Source organism: Oryzias latipes, chromosome 20 (assembly GCF_053564925.1).
Source record: "Oryzias latipes strain Hd-rR chromosome 20, Olatipes_Hd-rR_3.1".
Classification (NCBI taxonomy): Eukaryota; Metazoa; Chordata; class Actinopteri; order Beloniformes; family Adrianichthyidae; genus Oryzias; species Oryzias latipes.
In genome coordinates, this window is record NC_136256.1 from 3,182,353 (window position 1) to 3,200,261 (window position 17,909).

The 17,909-nt window shown below is 41.8% G+C and overlaps 1 protein-coding gene across 1 annotated transcript in view; it reads left to right on the plus strand.

Annotated features, from left to right (window-relative positions):
* Window positions 1–869: 869 nt before the first annotated feature.
* Window positions 870–17,909, plus strand: part of LOC111946668 (butyrophilin-like protein 2) — a 30,494-nt gene continuing 13,454 nt past the window's right edge. Inside the window, exons 1-2 of the mRNA XM_078938824.1 lie at window positions 870–3,881; window positions 16,095–16,418. Of these exons, the coding sequence (XP_078794950.1) occupies window positions 3,818–3,881; window positions 16,095–16,418 (388 nt within the window). The 5' untranslated portion in view covers window positions 870–3,817. The remainder of the gene's footprint in view (window positions 3,882–16,094; window positions 16,419–17,909) is intronic.

Below are 17,909 nucleotides of genomic sequence, written 5' to 3' on the forward strand. Positions count from 1 at the left end.
AAAGAAAATAAAGCTGCTAGAATGAACCAGTCAATCAACAGACTTGAATCCAATTGAAAATCTTTGGAAAGAACTGAAGATCCGGGTTCACAGGAGAGACCCCCGGAACCTTGAAGATTTGAAGGCAGTTTGTGTGGATGAATTGGCCAAAGTCACACCTGAGCAATGTATTCCACTGGTTTCTCCATACAGGAGAGGTCTTGAGGCTGTAATCACCAACAAAGGTTTTTGCACTAAGTATTAAATAGATTTCAGTAAGCGTGTTCAATACTTATTCCCTGTGCCATTTCACTTTATTACACATAACTTCATTTATGGACATAAATGTTTGGATTTCTTTCTATGTGTGCATTACTTGGGTTGATGCCGACATCTGGTGAAAATTTCATGTCAATGGCTCGATTAGAAATATGTTTTTTGAGAGAAATGTTGACATGTTTAATACTTATTTTCCCCGCTGTATTCCACTTTCCGCAGCAAAAAGAAGACTAGTTACATATTTAGGAGAACCTATTTCTGTCTTAGGCTGCTTGGAACTAACTGAGCTGTGGAACAAGCTGTGCCACAATCAATGTGTATGTGGTGTCAATTGGAAACCCACTTTTGGGTTTGGATTTTTTCAACGCTTTAAACCTTGTTATCAGAGATGGCCGGGTCAGTGCAGGTGTGCCTTCTCCAGCTGTGCCTTCTACTTCAGAACATCCTTCGGTCTCTGTGCAGTACACAGCTCCTGCCAACAACCTTGAGGAACCCCAAAATAATTCTGACCAACTTGGACTAGTGGCGGGTTTTGCCCACAAGGTGAAGGTCAGACCGGAAGTTCGCCCAGTGCAACAAACGCTGCGTCGCCTGCCATTTGCTGTGTGGGATGCAGTTTCCAAGGAACTGCAGAGATTGGAAAACAAAGGCGTCATTAAACGCATTGACTCATCCCCATGGGTTTCGCCTATTGTGGTCGTGAAAAGAAGGTCCGGCCGTATCCGATTGTGTCCTGATGTAAGAGAGCCCAATAAAGCAGTGGTTGTTGACAGCCATCCGCTACCACACATTGAGGAGGTGTTTCATGAGCTACGTGGAGCACGGATGTTTTCCACCATAGACTTGCAGAATGCTTACTACCAAGTACCCCTTCATCCTGAAAGCAGGGACCTTACTGGCTTCATTACACATGATGGACTGTTCCGTTTTACCAGAGTACCTTTTGGTTTAGCTTCAGCCCCCAGTGCTTTTCAAAGGATGATGACCCAGATTCTGTCAGGTTTGGATGGTGTTCAATGCTATTTGAATGATGTGATTGTGTTTGCTAACACGCCTGATCTTCATGAAAAGCGATTAAAGGCTGTGCTAAACCGGCTGTACAGTAGTGGGCTGAAGCTTAACATGGAAAAGTGCTTGTTTAGACAAACTGAGCTGTCATTTTTGGGGCACATTGTTTCTGCTGCAGGTATCAAGCCAAATCCTGTTCACGTCAGTGCTATCACAGATGCTGCTTTCCCTTGTGATGGTACAACTCTACACTCTTTCCTGGGCCTCACAGGGTGGTATTCTAAGTTCATTCCCAACTATGCTTGTGTTGTGGAACCACTTCGTGCCATGTTGCGTAAGAACGCAAACTTCAACTGGACTGAGGAGGTACAAGTGGCTTTTGAGAACGCTAAAAAACTGATAGCTACTAGCTCTGCTCTTTCTCTGTTTGACCCAGCTCTTCCCACCATAGTTACCACAGATGCATGTGATTATGGTATTGGTGCAGTCCTTACCCAGTTACACGGGAACACCGATAAAACTATTGCGTTTGCTTCACGGTCTCTTAGTGAGTGTGAAAGGAAATATTCTATCATTGAGAAAGAGGCGCTCGCTTGTGTTTGGGCTGCTGAACACTCGCGCAAATATTTATGGGGTAAAAACTTTACTCTACGCACTGACCATAGCCCACTCACTACACTGCTATCTACTAAAGGTTTTGGACGAGTAGGAATGCGGATTGCTAGATGGTCAGCTCGCCTCATGTATTTCAACTACACTGTAGAGTATAAACCGGTTCATGAGAACGTTGTGGCAGACTGTTTATCTCGTTTACCTATCTCTCCTCCTCCACCAGACCAGCTAGAAGAGAACATGGTAGCACTGGTGGCTAATGTGGACTTTGCCCCTGTCACAAAAGACCAGCTGATCCAAGCCTGTCTGGACTGTCCTGTGTTACAACAGGTTCTACTTTATCTTCGTGAAGGCTGGCCTTGTAATGCAAAAGGCCTTGACCCGGCTCTTTTACCCTACTACCGCATCCAAGTGGAGCGGGCCGAAATACACGGTTACCTGATCCGTGGATCTCATCGTCTTGCGTCTTCCCGCCTCACTGCGATCTCGGCTTATACAGCTAGCTCACGATTCACACCAAGGTATTGTTAGGACCAAACAACATTTGAGAGAGCTCTATTGGTGGCCTGGATTGGATGTGGATGTGGAAGCTGCTGTTAAATCATGCACAACCTGCTCCCAGCATGACAAAACTGCTATAACTAGAGCTGCCCCCTTGCAACTGGTTCCCTTTCCCAGTGCAGCGTGGGAAAAGGTTTCTATAGATCTATATCTATTCATTTGTCCCCAGCATCATCTGCCATTGCTGCAGAGGCTCATGACAGCATTGTACAGCCTGAGGAGGTGTATTTACCATCTTTTGCTCTTTTACCTTCTCCTCCGGGGCGCAGGCTTGGTTGCAGGCACATTCTGCCTCCTACCTGGCTCAGTGATTACGTCACTTAAGTTTTTTTTTTTTTCAGGGGGATGACAGGTTAAGATAAACGGTTACAAATGTTTATGTTGTTCCTGACTTTGAAATTGGTTGATAATACAATTTCATATTACCAAGGTTATATGTATATAACATTTGATATTACCAAGGTCATATATTTAAGTTGAACATTCTGGCCACAGGTTATCTTTTACGGTTACACTTAATGACGATTGAATATTATTAACCTTAATGTTAAGGGGTTGATTCAAATTGACATTTGTATTTTTGTTATTCATACCATTTGAAAAGTTATGGAGTCAAATGTTTCCTCTTGTGGAGAATCCTCTATTTTTAAAAAAATAAAAAAAGGGGGGAATGTGGTGTTGTTATGGAGTGTCATTACACCTTTTGACCAGTAGGTAGAGATAACCACTAATGTAGCTGAGGCTAAGAGAAGCTACAGAAGAAGAATAAAGTTGGATCTTGAACTGAGCGGGTGTCTACATTTCTTTTCCTACAACTCAACTGACACAACAGGTTTATACTGGTCTTATGTTTGGCTGCTAAAGTCCTGCAGTCTTCCTCATTGTTGGAGAAAGCTCCGCTCTTTCTAGTTTTCTTGTCTCTGATCCTGTGGGCCCCATCAGAACAGATCTAAGAAAATTTGATCTGATACAGCAACATTTTGAAATACCAATATAACAATTTTTGATCCGTGGATTTCGATCAGTGAATTTGGTAATCCGGATCACTTTAATGCTGATCTAAAGATTTGAAATTCTAGGCTAAAGAGATGATTCTGATGCCTGCTCAGTGCAGGATCTGATACTGATCGATCAGCCTCAGACCCGTTTGGTTTTCTTTTTCATGTGTTTATGATTATGTTGATCCAGATCCAGTTTCAAAGTCCAGAGCCTTTATGATTTCCAGTATCAGAGCGACTGTGCTGTTCTCACCGTCCTGCTCAACCGAGGAGGGAAACAAAAAGTTACCGTTCACAGCCACAAGCATGAGACTGTTTGCTGAGTCTTCAAAAAAAAAGTTTTTTGAGTTGTGGGAGTTTTTCTTTTTCAGAAAACTTTGATGATGAACAAACTTTTTAGTGTTTTGTTTTTCCTGATTGATGTTTGGATTTTAAGCAGAGGAGGTGAGTAAAACTAAAATCTGTTTTATTTCTTTTTCTGGCTGAGTCTCTATCTTAACTCCCCTTTTTTCTGCAAAGATAACCCAACAGCAACCAAAAATAAAATTAAAGAGAGACTCTATAGTCTGTATTGATCTACAGTCCCTCCATGATCTCTGTATTATTTGTAATAATTGAGGCACCAAAAAATTTAAGTTACAGCTTCTTTTCCAAAAGTTTTCAACTAAATTAGTGGAACTTTTGCCCAGGTAGTTGTTTTTTCCCTCCAGTTTATTAAAATGCAATTGACTCGGTGAATTAAAAAAGGGGCCGAAGTCCAAGAGGTTTGTTTTTCCAGGAAATGATTTTAATAGCATAGCTTAAAGGGAGGATACACCAAATGATTCATACTTTACCCAGATTTAGCAGCAGTTCATAGCTTCCAAATGCTAGAATATGAAGCACCTCACTTTTATCATTTCAGAGGACTAGCAAACTAAAGTCTCTGGACTTGGGCCTTCTTTAATTAAACAGGGGCGCTGCCATATTGGAAAACTAGTGCTGCCATCTATGGGATAAAGCTAAACCCATGCAAGAGAGGCCCAAGGCCAGGAATTTAGCACTTAATGCATTTTAAATGTCAAGCATAGTCAATACATTACAACAGACTTGGGACTTTTTTGCACATAATCAGATAGCTTTTCCCTTGAAGACCATAGAATATATAATATCTCTATTTTGAAAAATTGTGGACTTGGACCCCTTTAGAACTAACCGATTCAATTTAATGCAAACCTCACAGAGACCAAATAAATTGACATTTTTTCTAAACAGCAATTTATTTAAAGAATAAAAAATATGTTTGTTTAAGGAAAACAAAGTTTCAGGGCCATTTAATAAACAACTTTCTTTTCTTTTTAATTACAAATTTAAAATCCTAAATAAACAAGAAAAAACACCAAATTTGTCTGTTTTTATTGGAGCCGTGTTCGAAGATGAAAGATGTGGAGCGTTTTGTGAAGTCTTATTTCCAGATATGGTTACAAAAACAAAGACATTCTGAACCTTTTGGCGACTCAAAATCAGATTATTGTTAGTGTAATAGGCTTTCTGGGATTCGGTGTCAGTAAAGCAGAGTTTTATTGTAAAATGAGGAGCTCAGAGACACGTTTGGGTGTAGAGGACAGCTACTTTATTCTGCCCTTTAAGCCCATTTGTCCCATTTTGTCATGAACCATTAGTGCGCAGAACATCAAAGTGAAAGTAAAACAGTGTTGCATACGTCCCCTCCTCCAGATGAAACGTCCCATTTCAACATTAAACAACAAAGATGAATGAAAAAAATGGTCTGTTTTATTAGCAGAGGAACATTGAAAATGCCAAAAAGTGTGCCTCTTTAGATGGAAGCCTCACACAGACATTGGCCGCATTTACACTGCAGGTCTTGATGCCCATATCCGATTTTCTGACTATATCCGATTTTGTTGACGACCCGCTTACATCATTTTTTAAAAGTGACCCGTATCCGATTTTTGCATTTACACTACAAAATGCTGAAACTATCAAACGTAGACGTTCTGAGGACTACGTAGCAGTATTTCCGCCTTCCGTGGACTTCCTTCGTACTTTTGTGTGACTGCGGTTGTCATGGAGGAAACGCAGCGACGGACGGAGGCGTTGCCTTGGGCGCTCCTGAGGGAATGCATGGGGGAGTAAAAATGAGGGCTGCTCGGCCGGCTTATGTGCTCTCTCTGAGTTTTGAATGAGGAAGTGTTTGCAGACGTGCTGTACTAACAGTTCGATCCAAGAAGTGTTGACCCTTTCCTGCGCGATGACTTCTCTTTTCCGACCGTAGTCAGAAACACACGGGAGATTTTCTCCAGGGCCGAAGGCGGATTCTGCACAGGGTGGGTTAAGAAAGACTCCAAAGAATCTTTTGGGGGAGACACCTTATTTTTATTACGGTTCTCCGACACTCTCCTGCTCCCCGCTCCCACCCCCTCTCCACTCCTTACACACAAACACACACACACGCACACACACACACACACACACACAGGATTCGCGGGCGCCATCATACACGCCCACACTCCGCAATACAAGCAAAAATATAAACGGCTTCTAGCCTGTTCCATAGCAACGGTGTCCTGCTTCATTAGTTACCGTTTACGTCCCAACCAGACCGGACATAACAGCGGTTTCCGACTTCGGTCTGAAGCCTGAGGCTGAAAGGTAACACGCTGACAGCAAAATCAGCGCACAAAAGCACCTGAATAAGTCATGTGATCTCAGTTGGTGGTGTCCAGAATTGACGTCACTGACGTACGACTCGCATTTACTGGGTAAAATCCGATTTGCACGCATCCGAGTCGCATCCGATTTATTTCCACATATGAATGAGGCCTGATTCCAATCTGAGAAAATCGGAATCCATGCGCTTTTGTCCTGCTTACACGTTCACCGGTCATATCTGATCTGTGCCACATGAGAGGAAAAAATCAGAATTCGATCACTTGAACAGTGTAAATGCGGCCTTAGTGATCTTGTCTTTGGTGGAGGAAGAAAGAATTGAAATGTACAACAGCAGAGATACTGATGTCTTCATCAACGGACGGCAGAGATCCTGCAAGCCCCCCATCAATAAATAAAACATTAATAAACTTGTTAGAAGTCAGAACTCTGTCTCCCCCTCCGGTCCCCCGTGGGAGCAGCCTCCAGAGGACTATATGCACTTCATCTCCCAGAAACCCCCGTGCACACTTACTGGATGCTGCACACGTTATTCAAAAATAACAAAAAAACTAAAATAAAAAAGAATTACTAGAAAGTAGTCAAATTATCTGTCCATGCAGCAAGTAATTTTTACTCGAGAAGAATTCTTGAAATAAGACATCAAAATCTAGAAACAAGAAATTCCACACAAGGTTTTAAAATGGGTAAAAAAGGCTTAAAAAGCTAAATCCTAGATAGATTACTTAAAACTGAATATTATACATCCCCAAAATATTTTTTTTACTAGTTCAAAGCAAATGGAAATTAAAATAAGATCTTAAAACAAGTTGGCCCATCTTAAAAAAAATCCTCAAAGCATAAAACTAGATCTTGTTCTTAGAAAATAAAACTATTTTTTTCTTTTCAAAATAATAACAATGATTATCACTGCCGAATTATCATTCGGCAATTGCCTTCTTCGAAGAACTAGTGGCATCTTTGTTGTGAATGGGCATCCCCGATGACCTCAGTCTGGAAGACCGAGACGAGTGTAGCAACACATTTTGGATATGTAAGGTGTAAAGTGTAGTAGTACGCCATTAATATCACGAGTCCTTTACAGAATCCTCCAGAGGAAGGGGCTCGCAAGTGTAGTTCCCACCTAATTCAAGCTGGTTGTTCCATCGAAGAGGAGCACTGGGGAAGATAAAGGTCGCTTCTGCAAGTAGATCATGGGGTCCTCGCCTTGCTAAAATAACGGACAGAATGAATGGTCAGAGTGTAAAAAATAAAATAGAAAAAGCAGGATTTTAATGAAACAATATAAATTATTGTCAAACATTAGAAAATGTTTGAAAATAATGTTGACCTTGCAAGTGAAAGAAAAACTGATTTGCTGCGCAAAAGAAAAAAAATAATATCCAATTAAATGTGTAGAAGAACAACTCTGCATGTAATGAAATTATGCATATAACGGACACTGATAAAACAAAATCTATACCTTTAGGACATGAAGGAGAGCCTCGCTGGCACTTCCAAGCCGTTTTGGTGGTAGAGTTGGTGAAGGTAGGAGTGATGGGAGTGCATTGATGAGAGCAACAGTGAAATCCACTAAGAAAGAGACAAAATAAATAACTGAGTGCTTTGGACAAAAACGAAACATGTTTTGAAAAACAAAACAGGAACTTACCTCCACACACATCTAATGGAAAAACGGGGTTTCAGATCCTTCTTCCCCACTCCAAAAAACTGAACTTTTGCAAAAAAAAAAAGTCCTTCCACCTTCCCTTCATTTCATCTATGTACTTTATGTTAGCACCACACACAATAGGACACAGCTCATCCATGGCCTTTGCAAAATACATGAATCAAGGGTTCTCAAGTTATTTAATCACAATTGACGTTAAATACACAGCAACCATGGGCAACAACAAAAAAATCCAATTAAAATGAGGCAAGAAACGTACATTTTTAACTTCTTTGAAGCATGGATATGCCTCAAACATTTTTGACGCTTTCCCCATAGAACCTCCACGCAGATTTGCAACCATACTGGTAATTGTGTTTCTCACAAGCCTGCAACAAAACTCCTTAGACAAATTGCAGTCCTTTTCCTTCCCTTTGAGAAGTAACGCAAAGTACTGGCTGTGCACCATTTCCAGCTCTGAATCTGTGTACATGACATACTCTGGTGGGTCTGGCATTTTCATTTTGTTGTCATTAGATATGGTAGTTGAAGTTTAAGGTTGGCATGGTGATACAGCTGTAGTTGCAGGGATGACATCACTTTCACAAGATTATGGCCAGAATGTTGTTTTTTACTGCCATACCTTTTGACGGATGAAATCCCAGAGCTGCTCCCTTCTGAAAAGGTTTTCTGATCCAGAAAATACAGTAGATTCTTCAAGTCCACCGGGGTGAGACCTAGCAAGGCTTCCTCATCAACATCGGCAGCTATCAATTCAAAATTAGGCATTCCGTTTTAAACAAAATTTCTGTCCCATCCACAGATGGCATCACTACCATCACTACCATCATAGAGTGCGATTACGCCACATGCTTCCTGTCAGAGATTTTGTAGATTGTCATCCAATAGGAATTCTAACCAACTTTGACTGGTTAAAATTATTCTGATCTTTATTTACCCTTGTGCTATCCTAGGAACATTAACGTTGGGAGTTGGGTCATCTAGACCCACTAGACCAGGGGTGTCAAACTCATTTTCACCGTGGGCCACATCAGCATAGTGTCTGTCCTCAAAGGGCCAGATAAAACTTATACATGTAACTAAATGTAATGAAAAATGAATGTAACTACTCCTTAAGGTTAAATAACTCATTATTTATTTATTATAACTTTTTAAAGTGACAATTACAGTTGCATAGAAAACACATTTTCTTGTTACTCTAGCATAAATCCTTTTAAATTTGATTCTGTCAGGTAACATAATATTGGACAGTGTTTAAGTCCTATATAAATGTATAGTTGCCCAATCCAATATTTCAAGTCTCATTTCCCCTTGATCTGAACAAATACACACCCTTTTCTTCTTTCTCTTTCGGCTTTTCCCATCAGGGGTCGCCACAGCGAATCATCCTTTTCCACCTCACTCTATCATGAACATCTTCTACCCTAACATTAGCCAACTTCATGTCCTCTGTTAAGACATCCATATATCTCCTCTTTGGCCGTCCTCTTGCCCTCCTGCCAGGCAGCTCCATCTCCAACATCCTTCTACCAATATATCCACCATCCCTCCTCTGAACATGTCCAAAACATCTCAGTCTGGCTTCTCTGACTTTGTCCCTAACACAGGCAACGTGAGCCGTCCCTCTGATGTACTCGTTCCTTATCCTGTCTAACCTGGTCACTCCTAAGGAGAACCTCAACATCTTCATCTCCTCTACCTCCATCTCAGCCTCTTGTCTCTGTCTCACTGCTACCGTCTCTAACCCATAGAGCAGAGCTGGTCTCACCACTGTCTTGTACACCTTTCCTTTGAGTCTTGCTGACACTCTTCTGTCACACAACACTCCTGACACTTTCCTCCACCCGCTCCAACCTGCCTGCACTCGCCTCTTCACCTCTTTTCCACACTCCCCATCACACTGAACTGTTGACCCCAAGTACTTAAACTTCCTTAAGATTCCTGTCTTACCTCATCTGTCAGCCTGTCCATCAGCATAGCAAACAAAAAAGGACTCAAAGCTGATCCTTGGTGTAGTCCCACCTCCACCTTGAACTCCTCTGTCTGACCTACAGCACATCTCACCACCGTCATACTTCTCTCATACATGTCCTGAACTACTCTGACATACTTCTCTGCCACTCCAGACGACCTCATACAGTACCACAGCACCTCCCTTGGCACCCTGTCATACGCCTTCTCTAAATCTACGAACACACAATGCAGCTCCTTCTGACCATCTCTGTACTTTTCCATCAACATTCTCAAAGCAAAAATGGCATCAGTGGTGCTCTTATGGGGCATGAAACCATACTGCTGCTCACAAATCTCCACCTTCTTCCTAAGCCTGGCTTCCACTACTCTTTCCCACAGCTTCATTGTGTGGCTCATCAACTTCATTCCTCTATAGTTGCTGTAGTTCTGCATGTCACCCTTGTTTTTAAAGATCGGGACCAGAACGCTTCTCCTCCATTCCTCAGGCATCTTCTCACTCTCTAAAATCCTATTGAACAAAGTCGTTAGAAAGTCCACTGCTGTCTCTCCTAAGCACTTCCATACCTCCACAGGTACATCAGCAGGACCAACGGCCTTTCCGCTCTTCATCCTTTTCAGAGCCTTCCTAACCTCATCCTTTCCAATCTCTGCTACTTCCTGCTCCACAACAACCACATCTTCCTCCCTTCTTTCCCTGTCATTTTCCACGTTCATCAGCTCCTCAAAATACTCCTTCCATCTTTTCTGTACACTCTCCTGGGTTGTTAGCACCTTTCCATCTCTGTCCTTAATCACCCTTATCTGTTGCACGTCCTTCCCATCTCTGTCTCTCTGTCTGGCTAGCCTGTACAAGTCCTTCTCTCCTTCCTTTGTGTCTAACCTGTCATATAGCTCATCGTAAGCTTTCTGTTTGGCCTTTGCCACCTCTCTCTTCACTCTACGCTGCGCTTCCTTGTACTCCTGTCTACCTTCCTCAGTCCTTTCTACATCCCACTTCCTTTTAGCCAACCTCTTCCTCTGGACGCATTCCTGTACTTCCTCATTCCACCACCAAGTGTCTTTACCGTCTTTCCTCTTTCCAGATGACACACCTAGCACCTTCCTACCTGTTTCCCTGATAATCTCTGCTGTAGTTTCCCAGTCATCTGGAAGCTCATCCTGACCACCCAGGACCTGTCTCAACTTCTGCCTAAATTCCTCACAAGTTTCTTCATTCTGTAGCTTCCACCACTTGGTCTTCTTTTCTGTTTTCCCTCTCTTCTTCTTCCTGACCTCCAGAGTCATCTTACACACCACCATGCGGTGCTGTCTGGCTACACTCTCTCCTACCACCACTTTGCAGTCATTAACCTCTCTCAAATGACCTCGTCTACATAGGATGTAGTCCACCTGAGTACTCCTACCTCCACTTCTGTATGTCACTCTATGTTCCTCTCTCTTCTGGAAGTAAGTGTTGACTACAGCCATTTCTATCCTCTTCGCAAAGTCCACCACCATCTGTCCCTCCAGATTCCTTTCCTTCACACCAAACCTGCCCATCACCTCATCACCTCTATTGCCCTCACCAACATGTCCATTAAAGTCTGCTCCAATAACAACTCTCTTTCCTCTGGGAAAACTCTCTATGACCTCATCCAACTCACTCCAGAATCTCTCCTTCACTTCTAACTCACAGCCAACCTGTGGCGCATACCCACTGACTACATTCACCATCACCCCTTCAATTTCTAACTTTAGGCTCATCATCCTGTCTGAGACTCTTTTCACCTCTAGAACACTGTTTACAAACTCCCCCTTCAGAATCACTCCTACCCCGTTTCTCTTCCTATCAACACCATGATAGAACAGTTTGTATCCTCCTCCAATACTACGTGCCTTGCTGCCCTTCCACCTTGTCTCCTGCACACACAGTACATCTACCTTCCTTCTCTCCATCATGTCTGCCAGCTCTCTGCCTTTCCCTGTCATTGTGCCAACGTTAAGAGTCCCTATTCTCAAACCTATGTTCCTGCCTTTTCCCTTCTCTCTCTGGCCACGGACCCTTCTGCCTCCCCTCTTTGTTCGACCAACAGTAGTCAAATTTCCACCGACACCCTGTAGGTTAACAGCATCGGTGGCGGTCGTTGTTAACCCGGGCCTCGACCGATCCGGTATTAAAGTGTTGTGGATGATTCGCATGGTTATTTTGGCAATTTTTATGCCGTATGCCCTTCCTGACGCAACCCTCTCTATTTTTCCGGGCTTGGGACCGGCACAGAAGTAACTGGCTTGCAACCCCTGTGGCTAGATTGAACAAATACACACCAATTTGTATTTTTTTATTTTAAGAAATCAAAAGCTTTTATGCTTTCGCGGGCCACATAAAATGACATGGGGGGCCACATTTGGCCCGCGGGCCTTGAGTTTGACACATGTGCACTAGACAGTGCTCTGAACCTTTTTTCTTCAATGATTTGTGATCTTCACTGGTGTCTATGGATTACATGAGATCTTTCCACCTTTATCTACCTTTTTCATGGTAGGGTGAACACGTCAATGGAAGGGGGGGGGGGGGGGGGGGTCATCTAAGATAGCACCAGGGTTAAAATTGTTCATAATAGCAATAGAAAAAAAATCTGCCCCTAAAGTAAACTGAATAATGCCTTAGACTTATATTGCATGTTTGTGTGTTTAAATAAAGTTATTGGAACTCTTTTAAAATAACTCTAGCCTTAGATGAAGTTTTTTAGTAATAACTCTGCTTACTTGCGCTTGCTTATTGTTGCAGATTCCTTAAAGCTCCATTCTTTTGTAAAAATTTTTAAATAGGACAATTTCCCCCCGCAAGTATTTATTGTAAATTGTGTGTAAATTGTAAATTGTGTCACCACCTAAACTGGTAAGTTTCGATTCATGTTTTCACCACCATTTACATGTTCTGTTCACACCAGGCCTCAAAATGCGCGTTTAATTTTTAGTTCCAATTCTTGTACAAAACGCACAGGAATCTTGCAAGTGTGAAATTATTAACTTGTTGAACTTTGACCAATCGGCAACTTGGATTTGGTAGTGACGTCTGTGATTTTTCAAGGACAAGTTGATTGCATTTTGTGCCCAGTCAAAATTCTATAACACCCAGTGGACAGTGATTGCGCACAAAGCTTCCTCCGACCCAATACGGCGACAAGCACCAGTAAACAGTAGAAACAGAACCCCCACCCCATCCATTTTGAAAGCCACATGGTTGGACTAAATGCAAAAAAGAGGGGGGAAAAACCAGGAGATAAACTCGCTTTTAAGAAGTGTTTAGCGTGAATGCACAAAAAATGCCCGGTGTAGTATGTGTTAGGTTTGGAGTTGCTGGACCCAAAAAGGCAGACGAGGACTTGGTTTGATTTAGTGAGTTTTATTGTAGGATGAAACAGATGATGTTGGGCGTTGGCTTTTTGGTGTTGGTCTTGGTTCTTTTGGGTTTTTGTTCTTTGGAGGAGGATTCAGAGTTTCTTGCGAAATTTTGATCTGGAGGCTTGGGTTCTTGTGGCTTCGGTTCTGGTGGCTTTGGAGTGGACGTTGGCTTTGGCGTTGGCTTGGGCGTCGGCTTGGCTTGGTGTGGACTGTGGGCGTTAGCTTTGGCTTGACTTGGCTTGGCTTTGGATTTGGCTTGGGTTTCGGCGTAGGTTTTAGCGTAGACTTCGGCTTTGGCCTTGGCGAGGGCTTTGGCGTAGGCTTTAGTTTGGCTTTGGCTTGGATCGACGAGTCCTTCATTAGGGCAGACGAACCGACAATGGCTGGAGGGCCAGATGGACTAAATAGGGTCCCTGATTGGATGTTGAACAGGTGTGCGAGACCGGATCATCACGCAGGTGTGCGGGGACGACCCCGACGCCTGACAGTATGTCGCTTAAAACTAATCATCATCATGTTCCATTTGATTTTTGGTTGAAATTTAGTTTCAGGAAAATATGAAATTCGAAATATTTAGATATCACTCTTTAAAAATGTGATGCCTCATAAAAACAGCCTTCCAACCTGGATGAATGAATGAGAGTCAGGTTTGCATCATCCAGGAAGTGTGACTAGAACTCTAAAGATTGTTCCCACTGGTGACCAGAGGGGGAGACAGAGTTCTGACTTCTGACGGAGACTGACTCAGAATCAGCTATCAGAGGAGCTGGAGTAAGTGTCCAGGGAGAAGACAAGTCTGATCATCTTTGCCTAAACTCCCCCATGACCTGGTCCCAGATGAGTAGTAGAGTGGATGGATGGATGAAATGACTAAACCACTCCCTATTGGTGGACTTGTGGCAGGTACAGCAAGTACTCTCATAGCCACAACAAAGAGCTTTGGAAAAAACATTTCCATATCTTTTTCAGAAATCAAGGCAGTCTATTTTTCATAAAGTTCAGGAGGTTGAGCAGGCTGGCTCCTCATCCAACAGCAGGTCTCTGTCTGGCCGCCAGCTCAACACCCAACAGTGATTGCGATCGCTCCAGCTCCATCGGCCCGACGACAGGCTGCCTAGGTTGAACTCGCCTTGATTTGATTGATGGATTTATTTCAAAAACTGTAGTCAAAGCAAAAAAGAATATACACAGATTTATTAAACTCATTACAGAAATGATGAAATGCACAGATAAAAGAAAAATAAAACAAACAAAAATGACACTCGAATCACATTTGCTTAATCTAAGATAGCGATCATTAACTTAAGTCAAGTTGAGCTTGATTTATTGCTTGAAAAGGAGCAGGAAGACGTGAGTTTATATAATCCCACCCCTACTGAGTTCATTCATTTTATAGTTTGATATAGTTTTTGTAATCTGGTTCAGATCCAATAGATTATTTTCAAGTAACAAAATCCAGTGTCTAAGAATGATTGATGATCTTCTGTAATTCATCTATGATTTCATTAAACAGTGATGGTAACCAATATGTTATCATCATTGATTATTATTAGAACACATGATCACATTACACCAGTAATTATTGCTAAACATTGCAGATCAAGTAAAGAAAATCAATAGTAATCATTTTAATAATCATTATTACAATGTAACACTCGTTGTTTTTTTTGTTTTTTTTTTTTAACTTGTCCTGTCCAACAGCTGGGCAGACAGATGAGAACTGGGAGCCTCTTGTGTTGGACATATTTTACTTTAACAGGAGGGGTTATTAATCTTCAGACAAACCAAAGGTATGTCTGAATAAACCCCTTTTGTAATTGAGGCCAAACTTTATTAATTTCAATCATGTTTGAAAATCTTTGGTGTTGGACCGGACGGAAAAGGAAAGAGGGGAAGAAAAGGGAGGGATGTTAGAGGGGGGGGGGGGGGGGTGATAGTGAGAGGGGGGGGGGGGGATAAGACCATGAAGCAGCATAGAGCAGATAGGTTTACTGGTTGTTTATCATTGCTGTAAGGTTCAAATGTAGTACAAAAAGGGCGGGGCCTGTCCACACACAGACTCAAATGTTATAAACACACCTGTTAGCTGCAAAAATGTCCACATGTCAACATGTACACAAAACAGATAGTGTTCACAGACGCATACTTATGCCTTTAAACCAACCAGTGTGAAATCTTTCATTCATTCAATCATGCAAACTATTAGTGCAAAGGTGAGCTAACACCTGTGCTCAGGTGAGTGTTTATGTTCTTCTAAAATCCCCCCAACATTTTAATCTATTAAAATGTAATGGATTTTAAGATTCCTTAAAATGAATTTAGAGCAAACCATGTATTAAAATGTTAGTTTTTACTATTTTATAGTAAATAACAAAATAAATTACAAAATGCATTTTTAAATTGCATGATTAAATTGCAAATTAAATTGTTGATTATGAATTGCACATAAAGCCACATGTGACTGGGCGGAGCTCTTTAGAATCCACAGCCCGCACAGAAAAGAAAAAGATGAGAACGAAACAAAACAGATGAACTGAAACAAAATTACAAATAACTTAAAATAAAAGTTTGACAGACAGACCATCAATAATGTTTACCACACTTTCTCAATCCAAAAAACAAACAAAAGAGCACAACATTGAGAAGGTGTTGATAATGTTCTGACTGAAAACATCTTTAGGTTTATTTCAAATGTTAAACAGCTTCTAGCAAAGTTGTTAAATTCATTAACTGACTAACATCATTGTTACTGGCTCTGTCTGTCTTGTCTTCTAACAGATGTTCATGTATTTAACTCTGTTTTTCTCCCTCAGAGTCTACATGATATGACAGACCAGACTGCTGCTAATCACTAACTGTTGCAGCATCATCTGAAGAATATCCTTCATTAAATCTAATCCTATGAGAAAAAGTGTTTCTGTGCAGCTCAACATTGACACATCTGTCTCTGATGTTCACAGATGCAGAGGTCTCCTGTCAGCTTGGACAGAGCTGCATTTTACCCTGCAGGTTTACACCTGGAGATGATCTTGAGATTCACTGGTTTAAGATGACACCAACACTGACTGAAGTTAACTCCTTCTGCTATAACGACAAGGACCAATGGGGACACCTGGACCAGAAGTTTGGAGGAAGAACGTCTCTGTTCAAGGATCAGATCTCCAAAGGAAACGCCTCCCTGCAGCTGACAGGAGTGATGGTTCAGGATGAAGGAAGATATCAATGCCATACCAGTACCGTCACTAATAAAAATACAAGCCTCTTAACCGTGAGGATTGTGTGTGGTAAGAGAGATAACAATTTGTTTTTAACAGAAATCCAACAAATGTGTAAATAATGTGCTTAAAAGAGCAGAAAAGTATTTGTGTATTACCTGAATTATTATATTTCTGTCTGATAAACTCTGAAACTATGTCATGAATTTCAGAAATTAAGCTGAAATATATAATGTATAAAATAAAAATAAAAATATATAATGCTTATATAAGCCAACTCCTCTACTTCTGCATCCAGCTCCTCTTCAGCATCTTTAATGCATCCCGATGAAGACAATATGCTTCCTTAGCTCTTTCATTTTGCACTGATTCCAATGACACTTTTATAACAACTGCATTTATAATGCCTCCCAAATGACATGCCCACCGTCTACAGCGCCCATCAACAAACAAAAGTACCACATTAAAGCTACAAGTAGCATTTAGCGGGCCTGAGCAAGTGCAACCGCCTGGCATGGGCGACCGCCCCGCGAGCAATGCCCTTCTCGAGCCATATGGCGTCATTCTTTCTTCTGCATTCTGGAGCTGCAAGCTACATTTAACATGAAAGCAGCATGTTGGCGGGGGGTGGGGGCTGTAATCTGTTTCCTTTAACGACAGAGATTTTTGTGCATAGCATGATAAAAATTCTTTAACCGAAGCCTCGTTTAGACCTGCTCATTTTCTCATCAAGAAGAAGGCATTCTCAGATTAAGAAGTTGTCAAACAAGCAATGATGATAATTTCTAACACTGTAGCTAAGGATGAGAAAAATGGAACTGATCTAATTTCCACTACAATGTCTAGACAAGTGTCAGCTATGTCTGATAACTTGGCCGATTAGCTGGACCGGGATCTTGCAAAGTGCAGGTGGTTTAGCATCCAGTGTGATGAGTCTGTGGACAGCAGCAATACAGCGCAGCTGTTGGTTTTTATTAACATGATGTTTAAAGATTTCTCCACAGGAGAAGAACTCTTGACACAACTGCCCTAACAGACAACTACGAGAGGAGTTGAAATGTATAACATGGTGAAGGAGTTTTTGTTCAGAAAAAGGTACCATTAGAAACGCTGCCAGCAGTGACTGCAGATGGGACTCCTGCTATGATCAATAGACAAACAGGTTTCATCACTCACTGTAAAGCTGACCCAGACTTTCCAAAATGTCTGCATTACTGCTGCGTCATTCACCAGTAGGCCTTATGTGCAGAAGTGATTGGCTCTGGACACATAATGACTCCTATTGTGAAAATCGTAAACAACCTCAGCTGCAAAGCAAAAAAGCACAGGATTTTCAAGGTGCTATTGGAGGAGATGTCTGCTGAATATGGTGAATATGAACATGGTGAATCTGAACGTGCATTTTTGACTGATATTACTGGAAAACTAAACCACTTCAGTTGCGAGCTGCAAGGCAATGACAAAACTATATATTTTTTATGGAACAGCCTGCCCGAGCCAGTGTTTCCTGTGGGGATCTTTTCTGCCAGGTTTTGCCGGCTTGGTCGGTGGTTGTTGCTG